The sequence below is a fragment of the Suricata suricatta genome, chromosome 3, assembly GCF_006229205.1.
Source record: "Suricata suricatta isolate VVHF042 chromosome 3, meerkat_22Aug2017_6uvM2_HiC, whole genome shotgun sequence".
In the NCBI taxonomy this organism is placed as follows: Eukaryota; Metazoa; Chordata; class Mammalia; order Carnivora; family Herpestidae; genus Suricata; species Suricata suricatta.
Genome location: NC_043702.1, coordinates 90,512,588 through 90,535,967, shown reverse-complemented (window position 1 = coordinate 90,535,967; position 23,380 = coordinate 90,512,588). Strand labels below are relative to the sequence as shown.

The window sequence follows — 23,380 nt, the reverse complement described above, 5'->3', positions numbered from 1 at the left end:
GTCTATAGACATTTGGGCTCTTTCCATACTTTGGCTGTGGTTGATAGTGCTGCCATAAACATTGAGGTACATACGCACCTTTCAAATCAGCACTCCTATATCCTTTGGATAAATATCTAGTAGTGTAAATGCTGGATTGTAAGGTATTTCTATATTTAATTTTTTGAGGGACCCCCATATTATTTTCGAGGGAGACTCTACTAGTTCGCATTCTCACCAACAGAACCAAAGGGGTTCCTCTTTCTCCACATCCTCACCAACATCTGTTGTTAGCTGAGTTGTTAATTTTAGCCATTCTGACAGTTTTGAGGTGCTATCTCAGTGTGGTTTTGATTTGTATTTCCTTAATGTTGAGCGATGTTGAACATCTTTTCATGTGTTGGTTAAACCATCTGGATGTCTTCTTTGGAAAAGTGTCTATTCATGTCTTTTGTCCATTTCTTCACTGGATGATTTGTTTTTTGGGTGTTAAGTTTGATAAATTCTTTAAAGATTTTGGATAACCCTTTATCTGGCATGTCATTTGTAAATATCTTTTCCCATTACATTGGTTGCCTTTTAAGTTTTGCTGATTGTTTCCTTCGTTCTGCAGAGGCTTTCTTTCTTGATGAGGTTGCAGTAGTTCATTTTTGCTTTTGTTTCCCTTGCCTCTGGAGACATGTCAAGTAAGAAGTTGTTGCAGCCAAGGTCAAAGAGGCTGTTTGTTGCCTATTTTCTCTTGCAGGATTTTGATGGCTTCCTGTCTTAACGTTAAGGTCTCTCATCCATTTGAGTTTATTTTTGTGTATGATGTAAGAAAGTGGTCCAGGTTCATTTTTCTGAATGTTGCTGTCCAGTTTTCCCAGCACCATTTGCTAAAGAGACTGTCTTGATTCCACTGGATATTCTTTACTGCTTTGTCAAAGATTACTTGGCCATATGTTTGTGTGTCTATTTCTGGGTTCTCTATTCTGTTCCATTGATCTGAGTTTTGGTTTTTGTGCCAGTACCATACTGTCTTAATGATTATAGCTTTATAATGCAGCTTGAAGTCTGGAATTGTGATGCCTGCAGCTTTGATTTTTTGTTTCAGGATTGCTTTGGCTATTCAGGGTCTTTTCTGGTTCCATGCACATATTAGAATTGTTCTAGCTCTCTGAAGAATGCTGATGTTATTTTGATAGAGATTGCTCTTAGCCTCTTATCTATGAAGTATTCATTTTGCATGGTTGTATTTATCACCTTATGTGCCTTCTGTTACAATGGCCTTTACTTTGTTTTTGGTTTTTTTTATTTATAGTTTATTGTCAAGTTGGTTTCCATATAACATCCGGTGCTCTTCCCCACAAGTGGCCCCCTCCATGACCATCACCCCCCTTCCTCTCTCCCCCTCCCCCTTCAGCCTTCAGTTTGTTTTCAGTATTCAGGAGTCTCTCATGATTTGCCTCCCTCCCTCTCCCTAAATCTCTTTCCCCACTTCCCCTCCCCATGGTCCTCTGTTAGGTTTATCCTGTTAGACCTGTGAATAAAAACATATGGTATCTGTCCCTCTCCACCTGACTTATTTCGCTTAGCATGACACCCTTGAGGTCCATCCACTTTGCTCTGAATGGCCAGATTTCATTCTTTCTCATTGCCATGTAGTACTCCATTGTATATATATACACCACATCTTCTTGATCCATTCATCAGTTGATGGACATTTAGGCTCTTTTCATGATTTGGCTATTATTGAAAGTGCACTGGCCTGTGCTTTGATAGCTGCATATTGTTTACTGAGATAAAGTTGGTTTTCATCCATTTCATATAGTATTTTGTCAACTAAATATGTTGGTGGAACCTAGTATTTTTAAATGTTTATTCCTACAATTAAAATTAAATTAATGGAGATAGATATCTTTGAAAAGTACCTTGTCTTCCTTTATGGATAATTATACCTACAAATGTGAATCTCACTTAATTTTTCCTCTGCCTGTTCTTTATCCTTTTAATAATATCCTCTTCGGTTAGTCATTTCCCAATTAGTTGTAGCTCAAATAGGATAGTAGCCATACGATATGACTGAGCTGAAGCTGAATAGAACTCAAAATCATTTAACCAATACCTTTCAGCATTACTCAGAACTGCTGGATACCCAAACACATGTACATTAGCAGGCATTTTGTCTAACATTTCGACTGATGACTCTCTAAGGTTTTCGATACAGTGTAACCTCAGTTATTTGAATGCTATGAATGGTGTCAGAAAGCTCTAGAGTTCTCTTTATCAAAGTAATCAAAAGTTTGGCTAAATGTCATATTTATGATGTACTTAAAGAAGAATGGATTAGTAGCATAATTATAACTAGACATTCAGATCATTGAAGTTACACTGTATTCTTACTTTATATCTTCTGGAATATGAAGAAGGCTGTAAATCAGAAAACCTTAGAGATCTGCTCCACATTGAATAAATGCAAACTTACCTTTTCCTCATAGGCAAATTACCCGCTCCAGCCTTGAACCAGTGGTGTTGTGGATGTCAACAACCCGGTGTCCACTGGGGTGTCTCAATGGAGCGGGAAGTTGGCGATTGCAGGGCAGTAAATTCAGGAATCTATAAAAGAAAGAGGTAAGACAGTCTTAAGGTTAGCGGAAATGCCTGCTGATGCTATTTGGTGTGGGAATCCAGCTGCTCTTAGAAAAGTTGCCAGGCCCTTGGTTAAACCTTAGACTTGACTTTGAAATAACTCTCACACCCAAATACAGACACCTTCAATAAGAAAGATGATTTTGAACAGCTACAAAAATAGTTGATATAAGTAAACAGAGTAACCCTGTGACAGAAATAACAACATACTACCATCTACAGAACTAAATAGACAGCCTTTCAAATTCCTACTAAAGAAAGCAGTCGTTTTCTTACCAATTTGGTCATGAAATTGTTTTTACTCTTATTCTTGTTCTTCTTAGTTCTGTGTATATATTATAGCTCTGTGTGGAGATCTGCCCTTCGTTTCACCTAAGTACATTGTAAAATAAAGATTTCTTCAACTTAGATAAGTTTTATATTTAAATCTCATTTTGCATAATTTGACAGGATATAGAAACAGTATTTTATTAAAAATTCACTAGGTTAAAACAAATATTCAGAAGCATTGCTTGCATATTCTACATTATGATATATATGGTCACGTTTGCTGAAGATGTCATTACTTAGGTTTATTTGGTTCAGAAATTTATTTGGTATTCACAGTATATTATGTCACTATATAATACATGTTTAACCTATATGGGCTTCAGTGAAGACTTTCCTTGCCCCTCTAAATGTATTTCTTGTATCATGTATTTCAAAAGAGTAATTCCAGTTTTATAATTGTTATAGTTATTAAGTCACAAGAGTATTAAATAATTTGTTGAAGCTGACGATATATTTTAGAAAGGGAAATTTTACGTAATTTTAATTCTCCATGGACTACAACCTTATGTGTGTCTTCAGAATCTCATTAGAACTTGCAGCTTTTCTGTAGAGGAAAGACAAATCCATCATAAAATGTATTATAATTTTATAATGATTACTTTAGGTTACAACTTGAACCTCCAAAAAAGAACTTTTTTGTTTGTAGCCTGTTTCAGTTACTATAAAACAAAGATGTACCTACTATAATTAAGAATTTCTGGTTGAATTTGAAATTAGCCTCTTAAGTTTTAATAAATCAGCCACAAAAAATTTTATTGCTTTCAATTATATCACACCAAATGTAGGAGTGTAATATAAGATGCAACACTATACTTTTTTCTTTTTCTCAGAATTTTTTCTTAGATTTAGAGGAGACAATGCAAAGAGGATAAATAGACTTTGAGTCTGACATACCAATGCTCCAACTGTGACTCAGTCATTCACTGGCCCTTGACTTTGGACAGTTGCCGTTGCCATTTGAACCTCAGCTTTTTTCAGTAATATTTATAATAACATCAAGCTTCTACTGAGGGTTTACTGTTTTAAGTGCGGTTCGTTGATTAACTCACTTCATTTTCAGAACAACCCTGGGAAGTAGGTATACTGTAATTTAGTTTATGAATGAGAAAACTAGGGAACAGAAAGGTTAAGTAACTTACACAAGTCCTAAATATTTGAATCCAAACAGTTCGATCCTAGAGCTCACAGTGTATTTTTCTTATGCCCTTTCAGTCATAACATAGGGTAGTTAATATCTTCTCATAAGATTATTATGAAGAGTAAATGCGATAACATAAATACTAATTATTAGTAGCACTAATGAGTGGTAATTTCCACTCACAAAATGTTGTATTTACATTTCTATAAATATTGTATATTGTCTTTCCTGTTCCCTTTGGGGTTTTTTTAGACCTGATCAGAAATTCAATGAACACATTAAGGATGATAAAGGTGAAGATTTTCAGAAACGATATATCCTCAAGAGAGACAACTCCAGCTTTGACAAAGATGATAACCAGGTAATCTGTCACAACTGCAGCTTTTTTCTAGGTGCTGGGCTTACCCCAGCTGATCATTTTCCCAAGAATTAATTGTTTTCGTTTCTTTAGATGAGAATACGTTTGAAAGATGACAGAAGAAGCAAATCAATAGAAGAAAGAGAAGAAGAGTACCAGAGAGCCAGAGACCGAATTTTTTCCCAAGATGTATGTACTGATTTATATCCCACTGTTACAATATATGATAATTACATTGGAGAGGCTAAGTCCTTCTGTAATCTATTGATCATTTATTTGTAACCGTATTTGTTATGTATAAAGTCACTTATTAGAAATACTGAAATTTGTCTTATTCATGTTAATCATTTGATAGTTTGTAAAATGCTATCATACAACAGTATATAAATATTTTAAAAGCTGCATTCTGATAGACTACAGTAGTAGTCTGTTGAACGAGTATATAGTTAGTATAATTTTTTTTTCCCGAAACTTCTCACAGACTTGAGATTTTTAGAACATTCATCATAGTTGACAAAATCGTGGACTCTAAGTTCTACTTGGTAGCAGATTTTTCCCATAAATAACTTGTTTCTTCTTTTAAAATAAAACTAATTTTTAGATTAAGTAAGATCTACTTTTAAGTGCTTATGTGAAAGAAATCTTTAAAGTGAGTAATTATTTTATACATATATTTGAGAAGAGATACCGTTTGGTTTTGCCAGTGTCTGTTATGCACCCATTCTGTTTAGTACTAGGTTTTATTGTAGGATATATGAATGTACGTAATTTGTGTTAACATTGCCATAGATGGAAATTTCTTCACTGTTAAAAAACCAAAGAGTAACATTAAAATCCAAGCTACCAGTCAATATTCATACAAATCTTACTGAACACCTCTAGTAGGTGCTATGCTGGGCACTGGAGGGCACATCCATTTACACTTAAAATAAGTTATCCCCCAAACAACACTATTTATATATGGTAGATATTATCATTGATTTTATCTTACAGATAAGGAAACTGAGGTTTGAGGAGGCTAAGTAGTGAAAGATCATGTAGCTAGAAAATGACAGTTTGGGATTTCAGCCCAGGTCTGCTGCACTCAGAGCCTAATAAACTAGATGTAATTCTCTCTGTAGTTTGTGAGATTGATTAGGTCTCTACCTTGATGAATAGCCACGTAATGACAATATGGTCTGTGATGTGTGTGTGGAGACATGAAGGTAAAATAAGGGACACAGCAAAGAAACATCACGAAACAGAACTGAGGAGTGAGAGGGAGAGTTAGCTTCCAGAAAGAGACTCCAACGGAGCAGTGTTCCAAGTAGAGGGTCAATATTTGGAGAGGCCCAGAGGTAAAGGAGAAGTTGACACATGAGGACTGAAAAATTCAGAGGAGCTGGACGATAGCCTAGGTGACACAGGAGTGAGGAAAGTTTAGGTTAGAGAAATAAGCAGGAAGCAAAGGACTTGACCCAGGAAGCAGATGACCTGTCCCTGAAAGCTGGTTAAGGTGGTTGGGTCTTTAGCTAGAGCAGGAGTCAGCAAACTTTTTCTGTAAAGGGCCAGATAATTAGTATTTTAGGCTTTTAGAGCCATGCGGTCTTTAATTTGCAACAACTCAAATCTGCCTTTTTAATGTGCAAGCAGACATAGAAAATACATAAATAAATGGGCATGGCTGTATTCCAGTAAAACTTTATTTGCGAAAACAGGTGGCTGGCCCTAGTTTGCTGACCCCTACGTGAACAGCAGAGAGCTGTTAAAGGAGAGAAGAGGTGTGATAAGATTGACGTTTTAGAAAGACTTTCGTGGCTTCTGTTATTTAAATTGAATGAAAAGGGCAAAACTAGTGGCTGGAAAACTAGATACAAGACTATTGTAATAATACAAGCAAAAATGGTAGTTGCCTGAACTAAGTTAATAGCGTTAGAGCAGTTTGGTTCTCAACTGCGTGAGGTATAACTGCTTGCTTGTTCAGTGCTGCAGCTACAACCAGAGCACAGGTGATCACAATATTTGTGGAGGTGATGAGGGGGAATCTATAGATTGTTATACACCTTCAGTACCTAATAGTGAAAAGGAATTCACTTGTTTGGAAGCGATTATTTGAATTTCAAATTAATTTGTACCACACAAATGAATGGCTTCACAATGTGTATCTGTTAAAAGTAAGCATGGTGTCTCCAAGCCAAAAATAATTTTATTATTTATTTATGTACCTTATCACTATTTTGGATTTTGAGGGCAGGGCTAGGTGATACCATTCAGATATTATTACACATGATTTTTGTTGTCATCAGCAGTTTACAGATGCATTATGTATTTGACAAAAGCTCAACTTTTTATATTTTTATATCTGTTCTTTCTTTCTAGTCCCTGTGTTCCCAAGAGAATTATATTATTGACAAAAGGTGAGGGAATTTTTAACATTCATTTGTTAACTCTCTGACTGATGCTAATAAAAATAAAAATGTCTTATTAAAATGCCAACAGAATCCAAGACGAGGATGCTAGTAGTACCCAGCAGAGGCGTCAGATATTTAGGTATTGAAAGCATGTTTTCGTGCAGTCTTGAAAACTCAAAGCATTTTTTTCTCTATTCTGGCCTCTTTTGTCCTATTAGCTTCTCAAAGTTTTATTTCTAAATTACAGAGTTAATAAAGATGCTTCAGGGAGATCAACAAATAGCCATCAAAGCAGCACTGAGAATGAGCTGAAGTATTCTGAACCACGACCCTGGAGCAGCACAGATTCAGACAGTTCCCTCCGAAACTTCAAGCCTGCTGTAACCAAAGCCAGCAGCTTCAGTGGAATCTCAGTCCTGACAAGAGGTGATAGTTCTGGGAGCAGCAAAAGCATAGGCAGGCTTTCAAAAACAGGTATAAATATTTGTCTAGAACTGTGCAGTCCTAACATTCATTTCCCTGTTGTTGTCTTAGCTCTTTATTTATCAGATGGCTTCTGCAGTTATCCTAACATATAAAATTGCTACCAGCAGTGCATCGAGCACCCACCTCCACAGTACTTCAGAGGTAATGGGTGTATTGGCATTAGGATTCATTCTCTGTTTGAGAGAGATTTACAAACATCAGTTACAGTAAAAATCCTCTATTGTGACATAAACTTAATCAAGTTAGTTCAATGAAATGTCATCTCTTGCTTGAGTCTCCAGAGGTGGTTGGAAATTCTCCATTGCTTATTTATAATTGGACAACCTGGTCTCTTACCTAGGTTTATATAACATTAGTTGCATTTTTATCTTAAACTATCAGTTATTGATTGTATTTTTCATAATAAAGTCCTTCGTTTACCATTCAGAGAATCATTAAAATTGCTGATGTGCTTCTGAGGAATTTTAAAGAAAAATAATGTAATTATTATGAATGAGTGAAAATTTTAGTAACATCCTCATTCTTGTATTTTCTTTGCTTTTAGGGTACTGTACATTTAAGCTCATACACTTTCTCTTCACCTTCACTAACTGGGTTTAATACTAAAGAAACTCATTTCTCTCTTAGGATCCTTGTAGATCTTTATTTTTATTCCAAAATTAGCTTTGAAAGTTAGCAGAAATGTCTATCTTTAGCCTATTTGAGTTATCATAGACCTATGGTATTGTGCAGAAAACAATTAAAGGGAGAGATTTAAACGTGGTCAACTGTTTTTTATTAATCTTTGTCTATAGTCAGTGCTTTAAATTGTTAAGGCTTATGAATTGTACTTGTCACCTTATTATAATGTGCATATTAAAAATATCCTAGTGTATATAATAGAATATTACTAAAGATAAGTAAATTTATTAATATAAAAATTATGCATATGTACAAGATATGCATTTATGTGGGAAACAAGTTATCATAACCAAAAATACTATGAGAAGATCATTTAGGAACACTGTTGAATTAAAACATTTTAAGATCGCATCCTATTTGTAATCTCTATTATCTGCAGATATGAAAAGACATGTTATTTAACTCTTTATAGGGAAAAATTATTTTTGGTAGAGTTTTTTTCAGGAGTCATGTGGCACAACTTAAAATAAAAATTATCCTTCAGAAGGCAATCTGTATAGTATATCATATTTGTTTATTTCATTCATTAAAGAGTAATTCTCCATCCCAGAGTCAACTGTTATTTAAAATCTAGATAACTATATACAGTTTCAAAATTTTTCCTTTGTTTGATTGTCTTATTATCCAGTTTTAGCCATTTTACTGAATGTTGGTGACATTTTCAGTCTCTGGGTAATAGAAAATGAAATAGATTACAGGGATAAAAACAGCTAAAAATAAATTATCATATTTGTTAAGTTTAGTGAGAAATAAATTTTAAAACTGATGCTAATATAAGTACTTGGGATATTTTTCATGCCGTCTTTGTCCCTTGATATGATAAACAATTGAAAGTTGACTTTACATTTTAGGAAGATTCTATGATTATGAATTAATCGTAAAAATGGAATTCTGCAATGAAACTTCACAATTGTTTCTCTTGATAGAGAATTAATCGTTTTTGTTATCTCCTACACTACTCTTAATCTTTCTGTGTTCTTATAGATAGAGATTTCTGGTATAAGAGGTTTTGGGCATTTGGCTGTGCTATGTTCTTTTTCCTGGGGGAAAATTATAATCTGTGTATTCCTAAGTGTTAATCTAAAAGGTAAAATGTACATAACTTTGTGCTTTGGGAAATGTGGGTAATGTGCTTTTTGTGTCTGTCTGTGGCTGGTGTTAGTATAATCTTGCTTAAGTTGCATGATTTGGCTATGACTTCTGACAACTTATGTGATTAGTTCGCTGTATTAAACTTGATGATGGGGAGGGGAAGCAAAATTATATAGTAAATCAAAAATAGCCAATGCTTTTATGTGGTAACTGCATGTTATGTAAAGTGGATTTTATTGTTACATATTTAAAACCTGCATTTTTATATGAGGTTTAAAAAATCCATATTTTTCATTACTCCTTCCCTAGGTTCTGAGTCTTCTGGTAGCGTAGGGTCATCCACGGGCTCTCTTTCTCACATCCAGCAGCCTCTTCCAGGTACAGCTCTCAGCCAGTCTTCTCATGGCGCACCTGTCGTCTATCCAACTGTCAGCACTCATAGCTCTCTTTCCTTTGATGGTGGCCTAAATGGGCAAGTCGCATCTCCTAGCACTAGCTTCTTTTTGCTTCCCTTGGAAGCGGCAGGCATACCACCTGGCAGTATTCTGATCAACCCACAAACAGGTTGGTATCTAGAAAAAGGTGTTAATTTCAGTTGAGATATCAGGAGTTACTGAAAAATGAAAAATGTGTATTAAATGTATTATTTATATATATGTGTTTTCAATTTTTTTATTTTTCATGAGTAATTAGCATTTTTTAAAAAAACTTTAATAAAACATTTCTGCTAGAAACTGTTATAAGACCTGTTTCTATCAGAAAGTATTTTTCTCTTTGTGACATCCAGGCATCACTTTTTAGGCCAGATTATGGCCTAACCGTAATTGAAAAATGGTTAATTTTCTAGAAATGAGACAACAACCATTAAAAGAGCTGTTATTTGTTTCAAAAAAGTAAAAATTATCCTGGGGAAAATAGTATGCATTTCATGAAGAAGGAGAAAGTAAGTGGCTCTTAATCATTATAGAATGAAGGAGAAAGGACATATAAGTTATTGTCCTTCTGAATTGTTTTCCCCTAAGGAAAACGTAAGGTACATGTTATTTTTAGAAAAAGGAAATAGGTAGTCTTTATGAATTGATATTGAAGATACGTATTCTTTGCAGTTAGGTAATAATTCTCATTTTGTCAGCATCTACTGTGTATCATGTACTGTGTTAGGAACTTTAAACACATTACTCAGAATCATTATAATAACCTTATTTGTTAGGTGAAAGCCCCATTTATGTATCAGGAAATTGAACTTCAGAGAGATTAAGAAACTACAGTCATAATACATTTCATTATGCATGTAGTATGGGCGAATATAGGAAACATGATCTTGTAAAAGATCACATGAAGTCTAGTCTCTATTCAAAATATTATGGCCTAATAATTTTGCAAGATAATGAGAACAACCTTGTAAATCATTTGATAGCCTTTCTTAGAAATTCGCACGCTTAACTCATGTGGTCACATCAGCACGGCAGTAGTTGGGCAAGGTAGGTACAAAATGAGAGTGTGTCTGTGTGCTCCTGAACATTTTCTTTTGTTTGTTGTAGAGAAGACCATGGCTTGGAGCTCATTACCATCAGATTTCTTTGCATCTGTTTTTAAGATAAAGTTTTGGAACATTTGTTTCTATTATAAGAATAGAATAACTGGCTATTCAGAAATTCTGTTTTTGTTTAATCACCATTATGTTCTTCTTGTTCAGATTTATTTTATTACTAAACTTGTTTCTCTGGAGCAGGATATAAGATGACTTAATGTACTATTTACTATTACTTTTCATTCAAAGCATATTAATGATTTTTTGATAATATGAAAGATTCAACTGAAAAGGAAATTATAGAATAAGCAACAGATAAATCTAAAATTGAATTGTATTCTTAATTTTAAGTGAGTCCAAAAGTGATCTCTTTTCTTTTTGAGAACAGCATTACAACACATCCAACTTTTTCAAGCAGTCCTTAAGTTACTTTCTTCTCTACCATTTTTGTTCAGAATTACTTAACATTATCAACACAAACCCAGCATGGCTTATTTTCATATAACTAAATTATAAAAAAACTAATGAAAATTATTTGAATTAGAAGGACTTTTCCCACTTGGTATCAGTGGAACAATGTATTCTTCTCTCCCCACAATTATTATATTATGTCATAAGTTTCAAAAACCAAATGGAGGTTTTACCATGGAAGAAAGGATATTCTCAAGACAATTTTAAACGCTATTGTTCAGTCAAATTTCTCTTACTTCTGTATTCTTCTCATTCTAAATGGGTATCATAGTCCATGTATTTCATATAGTCCCTTTTTTTTCCCTGTTCTTTTTTTTTTTTAATAATATAGTGTAAGCAAAAATATTCGTCTGTGTATCTATTTACCTGCACTTTGAAAAAAAGTCTGGAAGAAGGGTATCCCAATTGTTAAATATAAGATTGTGGGGGGTTATTTTCTTTTGATCTCTATTTATTGGTTATTTTCCCACAATAAAAATATTTTTATAATAAGAAGTTGTTATATCCCCCCCAGTATTTAGTAAGCAGTAACAGTAAGCCTCTAAATCAATATTAAAGTTTTCTTTCATATATATGGTTTTGCTTAATAACCATTATCTTTACTGGAATTAAAAAGAAATTGATTTAAAAATTCTTTATAGTTCAAAATTTATTTACAACTTGAAAAGTTATAAAATAAGGACCCTGCCCTCAAGTCCATGATTTGAAATTTGAAGGTGTAAAGCATTTTTAATTTTCATTTTGTGTTAATTTCACTAATTAAGTATATGCATTGTGGTCTATAAATTAGCTTTTTCTCACTACCTAGTAGGGGCTAATTAGTAATGTTCCAGTAACTCAAAGTCAGTAATTTTTTTTTAGAACTGAATTCGTTGAAGCACTACAGGACCACAGTCCTTGAGCAAGATATTCAGAATTCAGAGTTTTTTAAAAATTGCTGTGTATTATAAAATAACTCCAGGAGGTATTGAAGCAGCACCCACATAGTAAAACACTGCAGCAAAAGGTTCAAATATTTAAGTGAGAAAAATAAAGACTATTAAAATAGCCTCATGCAAGGTCAGACTTTGTTTCCCCTGCTAAGAAAATCTTTTGGTCTGCAGAAACTTGGGGCTTTAGGATTGTGAGTAAGGATTATAGACCTGTGTTATAAATTGTTCATAGAATGACCTATGTTCGGTCTCCATTGTAAATGCTTTTTTGCCCTCCTTTTATAATTTTTCAGGTCAGCCCTTCATAAACCCAGATGGAAGTCCAGTTGTGTATAATCCTCCTATGACTCAACAACCTGTTAGAACCCAAGTGCCTGGACCTCCACAGCAATCTCTGCCACCCCCACCATCTCAACAACAAGCAGCTAATCACATTTTCTCACAGGTGCACATATCCATGATTACATAATGCTAAGTTCACCTCCCTTTGCATATTTGGGACTAAACTCAGTAATTATAATTGGGCTAGCCCAAATATCTCTTAGAACTTTAATATTCTGCACCAGTGATGTCCCACTCTGTTTGTAGGAAGAGAGGTTAACTTCACAAGATTTTCAGCTAAAATGCTAAATATATATTGGAAAGAAGGAAATTTGGTACCTCATGAGCCTGTGTGGTAAGTATATTCTCCCTATTCTACAACAACAAGAGATGGACAAAAGGAATAAAAACAAAACTAAGATTATCCCAGTGAGCTAGTAAGGTTGTTCTAAGGTTCAACAGATCAAGAAGATAGAAGAAACATGAGTTGCTCAAGTTTGGGCAGGTACCCTATGAAAGAGAGAGGCAAAAACATTCTGAATTAGAATTCACAGAAGCACTCTTAATAATATCTTGAATTTGTATAAATGTTTAGAGTTTGCATATACAGTTTCACATTCTGGTTTTCCCCTGTAGATGTGCTGTTCATCCTTGGGGAACTTGATTATCCCAGTATGAACCCATTTCCTTCTATCTTTTAAAGGTGGTATGACATATCAAAGACCGCTTGTACAGTTAGTTACACTTCTTTTTCTCCATAAGACTACCTAAATATTCCACTGGTGAGAACTTGCAGAATACTTTCTTATGAAAGAAGTATGGTGATAAACTTGAATTGGAGAAATTTATTAATTTTACTGGCAAGGGTGAAGAATGTATGAGCAGTTTGGTAATGTTATCAAATACTTTGCAAGTTTTGTAAATAATTGTTCCTCTGGCAATTAAGACTCTTAACATTGGGCAAGGTAGTTTATATAAAGTAGGATTTCTAGGTTTTTGATGTGCTTTTAAGACAAATATATGAAGAGGAAGTTGCCTAACACTGTTTCTAAAGACTTCCCAATGCCATTTAATGAAAAATGCACAGGTACACATGAGAATCTGTAGAACCCCCTCCCTGGCCTTCATTCACATAGGTCCTGAAGGGTTTCTTTTTCATTTTGCTTTCAGTTTCCTGTGCCTTGCCATGTATTTCACTAGGAGCTAGATAGGACTCATTTTCATTTCATGCAATGGAAATAATATTTGTCTGGAAGCTTCAAAAAAGTCTAAGGATTTATCTATGATTATATATTTTAGATTATTATCTCAGAAATAATTTTGTCTGATTTAGATATGAGACTATCCTAAATGAAGGTATAGACAGCTTAGGTTAGAAACAGAAACTAGAGGCGCCTAGGTGGCGTAGTTGGTTGAGTGTCTGACTTGAGCTCATGTCATGATCTCATGGTTTGTGAGTTTGAGCCCCACATCAGGCTCTCTGCTATCAGCAAGGAACCCGCGACAGATCCTCTGTCCCTCTTTCTCTGCCTTCCCACCTCACTTGGTCTCTTTCTCTCAAAAATAAGTAAACATTAAAAAAAGGGAATAGAACCTTAATGGACTATAATTTGAAATATCAGGATATGCATCATACTTGGTGATTGATTTTCCTGGTGTTGCTTCAGGTGTTTCAGGTAATTCATCATCAGATACCAAAATAGAGGATTGATGAACAAATGATTTTCAGTAACTACATTCTGCACTGAGGTAGTTCGTCCATGAAATTTCAAATAACCAAACAAAATAATAGTATGATTTCAAAGCCTTCAGATGGGCTGCATTTCTTAAAACCAATCACTTTTTAAGTGGATATTGCTTTGCAGCCATTTGCAATTTAAGTAGAAAAATGAAAAACTAAAGCTTTTTCTTTTCTAAGTGGTGTCAGAATTTCACTTTGATCAACCAGTCTTCCCGCCCACATTTGTCTCATTACCACTTGATACTCTGCGAGACATTAATTCATACCATTGGTGCTCATCAGACTCCTCTTTTATCTTCCAGCATACTAAAGCTTTTGTTTCATCTGATATTTACATAGTAGGTCCAGATATCTGAAAGAAAGTTATGTCTTAATGATTGTCTGACTTAATAATACATTGAATAGCCTGTACTTGAAAGTTCTAAAGCTACTATACCTCCTTTAGTGTGATGTGTGCTATCATCTGCTAGGAAGTGTGCTAATTTCTACTCAAGAGGTTAGTGAGGGACCAGTGACTCTATAGATCTTTTAGCTTTTACCTTGTTTAGTACTTTTACTTTAATTCTGGGTTTTCTTGTGAGATTCTCATCTAAGCCTTTTTGTGGTGGCTGGGTTGTCATCAGAATTTCTCCTTATTTACATTATTTCCTGGGCAAGCCTATTCAGTTAGCTTATTTTGCATTTTTGAAGTATTCTTTTAGAAAATACTGTCCAGAGGGATATTCATGTGTATACATTTTAGGCAAAGGTAAGAGTTTTCATTAGGTAAAATGTCCTGAGTTCCTCCAGTGCTTGCTTACTTGGCTGTCTACAGGTCACTTAGCCTGGTTGCCACCTATATAACATGTATTATGAGAATCTTTAAGCCAATTTGTGTATCACCCTTTTGTAATAAACTATTTAAATATAAGACTGGGAAAGTAAATCAGATGCCATTGTTAGCCTACAGATAGCCAGCTGTTCTCCTTAAGGCTTAAAAATGATTAAAACATTTTTCATTTTCTATAACATTTGTTTTTGAGTGTCCCTGGGAAACATAAAACTTATGCTTATTTTCTTGAAATGCATTCATTAGTGAAAAAATTTGAAGTCACTAGTTTTTCAGCTCCAGATGGACCTACTCTCTCAATCAAAATTTTTAGTTGCAAGACAAATGTATTTCTCTTCCTTGTGTAAAAGAAATGTGTGTGTGTACGTGTGCCTGTATGTATGTGTGTGCTTTTCTTTAGGCTGTTACTCTTAGTGGTGCCCACAACATATTATACTTTAAAAACTGCTAAAATTAAAAAAGTAAATAAATTTTAAAAAGTGATAATTGTCAAAATTCAGTCACTCTAGTCCCAGAAGAGTATTTAATCATGGCTTATCAAGTACTGATTGGCATGGATGCCGTGTAAGTTTTCATTGTCTGATAATGAATGAAATTTTTCTTTTATTTAGTGGTAGAATGCTAAATAGAACAGCCCCTCCGTCAAACCAGGAAGTAAGAATGAGTGGTTTTGTTTTTATTAACAACCTAGGGTTTTGGTTGGATAATAGGATGTGAAATGTCTAATTACCTGTTCCTGTGGCTCTAATAAATATTTTTATGAAAAAATTACCTCTATATTAAAGCATAGGTATGTTTGTAAAATTTTTACTGTGTAGAGTTTCTTCATTTAGCATTGTTTTTGTTGTTTCCTATTACTGTTGTATAAGATGACTTTATAAATGTAGTTTAAACTATTGCCAAAAAAGTGTAACTTTCCATTTTATGCAATTCTTGTAACATTTTATTCTGACATTAACATTGTTTGCCAACCTGTTATTCCTTAGCCTGTTCGTCCTCTGCAGTCCTCTGCACAGCCTGTTCAGTACTCTACAGCCCCTTACCCACCCCCGCTCCTGCCAGTCTCACCCACCCAGCAATATTCCGTGGTACTATATCTCTCTTCACCTCCTGCTTTGTTTCTGTGGGTGGATGTGTGATGGATGCTCATGAATGTGATTAATGTGATACGGTGTTTTGTGATTGTTTAAAGTCCTGGACACATATACTGAAAAAGTGTTTCTAACCTGTATTAGGAATAATTTACTGTAGAGTGTTATATTGGCTTATTACAGTGATTATATAAATCCTAATCTTTTCCTGGTTTTCCATAGTGAAATGATTTTCAGTTTGACTGTTCTAGTCCTAAAATGGCTTAGCTACTTTTCTCATTGAGGTCAGTGTGATCCGTGCAGTCTTGGAGGTGCAGCCTTCATCTGGGTTTAAGGCTTTCTATTCTTTCCCCAGTACATAGGTCTCATAGGCTTTTCCCAGTTATTAGGGTGAATTGGAGCTTACGATTATGTAAGACATTTTCCTAAGTATATTCCTTAGAAGATCTCTAGTATTTAATCTGTGACTCTAATCAATGGTACCTTCTTCAATCCAAAGCATGTCCCAAGTTCTACTTCTCAGTAAGAGCTTACAAGCACCAGTGCTGTGTATTCTCTGACCTTCTGTAGTTACTAAGTATATGAGACAACAATGCAAAAGTGCAGAATTCCTGCCTAGGGCCTAACATGAAATGAGCATCAATAAATGTTACTTCCCTTCCCTTAAAATGAGTCTCCCTAACAGCCTAATATACTTTTCCCAGTGAGTTATGCTGTTAATTTTCAAGTATATGACACCACATTTTGATGTTACTTTTTAAGCTAAATTATAAGCTTTAACTTGACATTTTTAGAAACATTTTGTTACATTGAGAGTATTTTTGTTTTGAGCTGGGGGCAACCTTATTTACCAGCATTGGCTGTGAATGATTTTCAAAAATCACTTCCAATCTGAAAAAATAAAATATTGCCAGCATTGAAAAGATCAAAAGCATCAATAAGCATAACATAAAAGCCTCAAACATGTTCTGAAAAATGAAACTGACTTTTTTTCAAGATGACTCTGATGGTGGTGTATAGTTAAAATTTGGCCAGATTACTATGTAATTACAACTAATAGTATATTTTAGTACATTTTTCCATTTTGAAAATATTCATTGAATTAGGCTAGTAGGGCTGGAGTGTGTCAGAGCAAGTGCTGGGAAGAGTAAAACCACGTGTTTTCAGTCATTAAATCAGGTTCCCCTTTTCAAGTCCCTGTCTTTTCCATAGCTGTAATATACTTTGCAAGAAACAGCAGACTGTAGAAATTGCAGACATGTCAACTTTGATCTGACAACTCAATTGCCACAATTCTTTTAAGTGACTTTTTCCAAAATTAACAAAATGTGGTATATATTGTTGCCAGTGTGTGGCTCTTTGGGAGCAAGGGGATGCCATTTTAACCCCGTTTTTTGTCATTTCAGTGATACTGTCTAGACCAGTCAGAACTGATCCTTAGGCTGTTGAGTGAGAGAAAACATTTGTCAGATGGCATGTAAATTAGAAACCTCTCTTGGCTGGACATGATTGCCTGCTCACCAAGTAGCCAGAGCAATAGGAAACTCATTTCGATTACTTTTGTCTAACATCTGACTTTAGGAAGAGACTGAAAAACCCTGGGGAAGAATAGAATTTATGCCCAAATTATTTTTGAGAGATTAGATTGTATACATTCTTTTTTCATTTCTACTAGTATATTCAACAGGTATGATAAGCTAAACAGAAGTGCATAGAACCAGAATCTTGCCTTTTAGGAAGAGGGGTAAAGAATAATTAGTACTATGCCTTGTTAGTTACCTGTCCTTGAAGGCCTTTCAGAAAATGTTAATTATATAATAATATAAATATGTCCAGTTTCACTTCCACATCCTAATGTGCCTTTAATCATTTAAATAAGTGTCTTTTCATTTTTTTATTGTGAAATGTTTTTACACCCTACTTTTCTGCATGCTACACACTCCATTAGATCTACTTTAAAAGTAATTTGTTAATGACAGCATTATAATATTCCTACTTTCCTGCCTTAGAGTTCTCATTTTATTGAAGCTGTTCTATTAAATCATATCTGTTATGGATACATGTTATCCATAATACTGCAATTCATCTTCAAATATATGAAATTTTTTTTATAAATTTGATTTACGTATGTATGGAAGGCTTACTGATTTCTGACTTTTCCTTTTTTTTTAGCAGGACAACCTGGGGTCTCAGTTTAGCCACTTGAGTCTTGCCCGCCAGCCATCTGCAGATGGTTCTGACTCTCATGCCACCATGTTCCAGTCCACTGTTGTTCTTCAGTCCCCACAGCAGTCTGGTTATATCGTGACGGCAGCCCCTCCACCACCGCCGCCGCCGCCACCACCACCACCTCCTCCCCCTCCCCTGCCCCCAGGGCAGCCAGTTCCTTCCACTGGCTATGCTGCCTCTGGCCATCCTGTCAGCCAGCCTGTGCTTCAGCAGCAGGGATATATTCAGCAACCCTCACCACAGGTACGTCATTTTCTCACCTTTTAACTTTACAGAGCTTCCTTTTCATTTCACATGGAGAGAATTTGTGAGAATCTATATATAAACAAAGCCGGTCATCATCTTACCTTCTCAGCTGTAACTACTTGATACTTCAGTAGGATAAAGTATGTGACCTCTGAATTTCCTTTTGACTGATAGATTTGTTTTTATTAGCTTAAGAGAAACACACTAAGGTAGGTAAATGATAAACTAATGTGTTTTAGGTCAGTTTGGAGAGAATTAATATCATGATACTATTAAAGCTTTCAGTGCAGGAACATGTTATCTTTCTACATTTACTTAGATGCTCCTTAATTTTGCCAACAGTATTTTATAGTTTTCATTATACAAGTACTACATATATTTTACTAAATATATCTCTAAGTATGTAATGTTTTTTAATGCTATTCTAAAGGAGACTGTTTTAAAATTCCACTTTCTGTTTATCATTTGCTAATACATATAAATAAAGTTGATTTTTGTGTATTGATCTTATATCCTGTTGACTCTCTAAATTATTTAGTACCTTTTCATTGACTGCTTAGGATTTTCTATAATGAAGACCAATTCTATATATATTATCCTTTAAGATACATATATGCCTTTTATTCCTTTTTCTTGCTTTATTGTATTGTCTGTGAGCTCTAATGTTAAATATACACACAGCATAACAGGGAGAAGTAAAATCGCTAGAATTCATTTATTAACTTAAAGCTAGATTTCAAAAGTATCTATTCTTCCTTGTTTCCAGTCTTAGGGGAAAGCATTCTCTGTCTTTCATCATTAACTGTGATATTATCTGTGGGTTTTTTGCCCTCTATCAGGTTGAGGAAATTCTCTTAGTTTGCTGAGAGTTTTTACCATGAATTGAGTATTAAGTCTCATAAAATATCTTTTTCTGCATCTATTGAAATAATCATGTGATTTTTTTTCTCCCCCTTTACTCTCTTAATACAGTGAATTATTATGACTGACTTCTGAATGTTAAATTAACCTTTCATTTCAGGAACATACCCCCACTTGGTCATGATGTATCATTATCTTTTTATATATCTTACTGTTTTCTTAAGGATTTTTGCCTGCATGTTCATAATGGATATGGGTCTATGGTTTGCTTGTAATGTTTTTTTCAGACTGTAGTATCAGAGTGGCACTGATACTGACCTCAAAAAGAATTAGATATTAATGCTTCCTTCATTCTCTAAAGCAATTGGTGTAGGATTCTTCTCTTCTAAATGTTTGCTAGAATTCACTAATGCATCCATCTGGATCTAGTGTTATTTCGTGGAGAAGATTCTAAAATTACAAATTCAGTTTTTAGTAGATATAGAGCTAATCCAATTTTTTGGGTTTTTTTGGATCAGATTTCATAATTTGTATAAATTAATTATACTGTCAAATTAATTGGCAAACAGTTGCTTATAATATCCCCTTATAATTTTGGTGTCTTTAAGATCTATAATGGTATCACCTCTGTAATTCTTAATGTTGGTAATTTCACTCTTCTCTCTTTGTGTTTTATTTACCTAAGAGATTTATCAATTCCATTGATTTATTTTTTTTAATACTTATTTTTGAGAGAGAGACATGGAGTGTGAGCGAGGAAGGGTCAGAGAGAGGGGGAAACACAGAATCCGAAGCAGACGCAGGGTTCAAACCCGTGAACTGTGAGACCATGACCTGAGCAGAAGTCGACCGCTTACACAACTGAGCCACCCAGGCACCCCAACATTGATGTTTTTACAAAACCAATTTAGAGTTTGGGGGCACCTGGGTGCCTCAGTCAGGTAAGCGTCCTCTTGATTTAAGCTAAGGTCATGATCTCTATCCCAGTCACCTGTGCATGTTCTCGCTCTCTCCCCACCCTCCTTCCTTAAAAATAAAAAAATATAAAAACCAGTTTAGGGTTTCATTAATTTTATTATCTATATTCTATTTGAACTACTTCTGTTTTTACCATTATTTTCTTCCTTTCACTTATTTTGGGCTTAATTTGCTCTTTTGTTTCTGGCTTCTTAAGGTGGAAGCATAGATCACTGAACATTAGACTGTTTCTCCTTTCTAAGTTTTTTAATGCTATAAATTTCCCTCTAGGCACCATTTTAGCTGCAGTTCATAAAACTGGATATGTTGTGTTTTTGTTATTTCATTAAAAATATCTTCTCTCTTTTTTGTATGTGACTTTTTTGTCCTATGAGGTCTAGAAGTGTGTTATTTAATTTCCAAATATTTGGAACTTTCTAAATACCTTATTGTTTTGATTTCTGTTTTATGTTCATGTGGTCAGAGAACCTTCTCTAAGATTTGTTTTGTAATCTCTTGAGTCTTTTTTTTTTAATATTTATTTTTGAGACAGATGGAGACAAAGTGTGAGTGGGGGAGGGTCAGAAAGAGGAGACATAGAATCTGAAGCAGGCTCCAGGTTTAAAGCTGTTAGCACAGAGCCCGACGCAGGGCTCGAACTCAGGAACTGCGAGATGACCTGAGCCAAAGTCAGACCCTTAACTGACTAAGTCACCCAAGCACCTGAATTTTATTTTATGTCCCAGTATGTAGCCTTTTGGAGGAAGATCCATGTGCACCTGGAAAGAATTTATATTCTATCATTTTAGTGTTTTGTGGGGTTTTTTTATTTTTTGGTTTTGTTTTGAGATAAAGTTCACGGAACATAAAATTAACCATTTTAAAATGAACAGTTCACTGACATTTAGTGCATACACAGTGTTTTGCAACTATCACCTCTCTCTAATTCCAAAACATTTTTATTTTTATCACCCCAAAAGAAAATTCTGCATTCATTAAGTGGTTACTACCCATTTGCCCTAATCCCCAGCCCTTGGAACCACCAATCTACATTCTGTCTCTAGGGATTACCTATTCTGGGTACTTCATATTAATGGAATCATGCCATATTGTTACCTTTTGTGTCTGGCTTCTTTAACCTAACATAATGTTTGAGGGTTAATCCATGTAGCATGTATCAGTACTTCATTCCTTCTTACGTCTGAATCATATGCCATTGTTTGTATATATCTCCATTGATTTTTCAATCATTAATAGGTTTGGGATGTTTCCACCTTTTGTGCATTGTGAATAATACTATTATGAATATGGAGATATGTGTATTTGTTCAAGTATCTCTTCTCATTTATTTGGGTATATATGTAGGAATAAAATTGTTGAATTTTATGGTAACTCTGTGCTTAATATCCCCATCTTTAGTGTATTGAGGTTCCAATTTCTCCACATTTTGCCAATAACACTTATTATTCACCTTTTTAAAAATTATTATTATCCTAGCCATCCTGTGGGTGTGGAGTAGGTATATCATTGTGGTTTTGACGTATTTCCCTAATAATTAGTGTTTTTGATCCTTTGTTTATACGCATGTTGGCCGTTAGCTATCTCCTTTGGAGAAATGTCTCAGTTCTTTGTCAATTTTTTTCAAGAGATTGTCTTTTTGTTGTTGTAAGAGTTCTTTATATATTCTGTATACTAGACCCTTATCAGGTATGTGATTTGCAAATATGTTCACCATTCTATAGGTTGTCCTTTGACTTTTTGATAATGTCCTTAATTAGTCATCAGCAGTTTAAGTTTTATGAAATCCACTTTATTTGTTTTGTTGTTCATTTTACTGCTCATACTTTTAGTATCATATCATATCATATCTAAGAATCCATTGCCAAATCCAAGGTCATGAAGATTTTATCCCTATGTTTTCTTTTAAGAGTTTTATGGTCTTGGACACCTGTGTGACTCAGTGGGTTTAGTGTCCAAATTTGGGTCATGTATGATCTCACAGTTTGCAAGTTTGAGGCCCATGTCAGGCTCTCTGCTGTTGCTGTCAGAGCCCGCCTTGGATTCTCTATTCCCCCTCTTCTCCTCCCCTGCTCTCACGTGCTCTCCCTTAAAAATAAATAAACACTTTTTTAAAAAAGTTTTGTAGTCTTTACCTCCAATAATTAGATCTTTTATCCATTTTGAGTTAATTTTTGTGTGTGATAATGAGGTGTAAGGGTCCAATGTCATTCTTTTGCCTGTGTATATTTATTTGTTCTGGCATCATTTGTTGAAGACACTATTCTTTTCCTATTGTATGGTGTTGGTACCCTTATCAAATAAACTCTTACTTCTCTGCTATTCTTTGTTTCTACCTTTATGCCAGTTACTGCACTGTTTTTACTATGACTTTGTGGTAAGTTTTAAAATCAGGAAATGTGAGTCCTCCATTTTTGTTCTTCTCTTTTCTTTTTTTTTTCTTTTCTTGGGTTTTTTTGGGGGGGGTTTGTTTTGTTTTGTTTGAGACAGAGCAAGCAGGGGAGGGGGGAGAGAGAGAACCCCAAGCAGGCTTCCCCTGTCAACACAAAGCCTGATGCAGGGCTTGAACTCATGAGCTGAGATTATGACCTGAGCTGAAACCAAGAGTTGGACACTTAACAGACTCAGCCACCCAGGCACCTCAACTTTGTTCTTTTTCAATTGTTTTGGCTATGAGGCTATATGACTTGTGGTTCCGTATAAATTTGATGGTTGTATTTTCCACTTCTGCAAAAGATGCCATTGGAATTTTAATAGGTATTGCATTGAATCTGTGGATTGCTTTGGATATTATTGTATCTTAATATTAAACCTTCCAGTCTTAATGAACATGGGATGTCTTTCCATTTATTTAGGTTGTCTTTAATTTCTGTCTTTTAAATTCTATGCCTACCACTCTCTGCCCCCCCCATGTCTCTGTCTCTCAAAAATAAATAAACATAAAAAATTTTTTAAGTGAATGATAGTGGATTGGTCTATTCCTACCTTCAATTCTGCCAGTTTTTTATAGTGTTGGAACCTATAGTAATCAATGAAATGTTTTTCTCTCATAAAACCTGTCTTATATGACA

At 34.7% G+C, this 23,380-nt stretch overlaps 1 protein-coding gene across 16 annotated transcripts in view; it reads left to right on the top strand.

The window, feature by feature from the left end:
* Positions 1 to 23,380, top strand: part of R3HDM1 (R3H domain containing 1) — a 201,029-nt gene that overhangs the window by 102,411 nt on the left and 75,238 nt on the right. For 8 of the 16 annotated variants that reach the window (XM_029934656.1, XM_029934659.1, XM_029934651.1 and 5 more), the window contains 9 exons: positions 4,328 to 4,436; positions 4,527 to 4,622; positions 6,792 to 6,829; positions 6,912 to 6,962; positions 7,071 to 7,297; positions 9,392 to 9,646; positions 12,310 to 12,461; positions 15,894 to 15,995; positions 18,171 to 18,470. In XM_029934656.1, coding sequence (XP_029790516.1) covers positions 4,328 to 4,436; positions 4,527 to 4,622; positions 6,792 to 6,829; positions 6,912 to 6,962; positions 7,071 to 7,297; positions 9,392 to 9,646; positions 12,310 to 12,461; positions 15,894 to 15,995; positions 18,171 to 18,470 — 1,330 coding nt within the window. The remainder of the gene's footprint in view (positions 1 to 4,327; positions 4,437 to 4,526; positions 4,623 to 6,791; positions 6,830 to 6,911; positions 6,963 to 7,070; positions 7,298 to 9,391; positions 9,647 to 12,309; positions 12,462 to 15,893; positions 15,996 to 18,170; positions 18,471 to 23,380) is intronic. The other 8 variants (XM_029934658.1, XM_029934661.1, XM_029934657.1 and 5 more) reach the window with 6 other exon arrangements.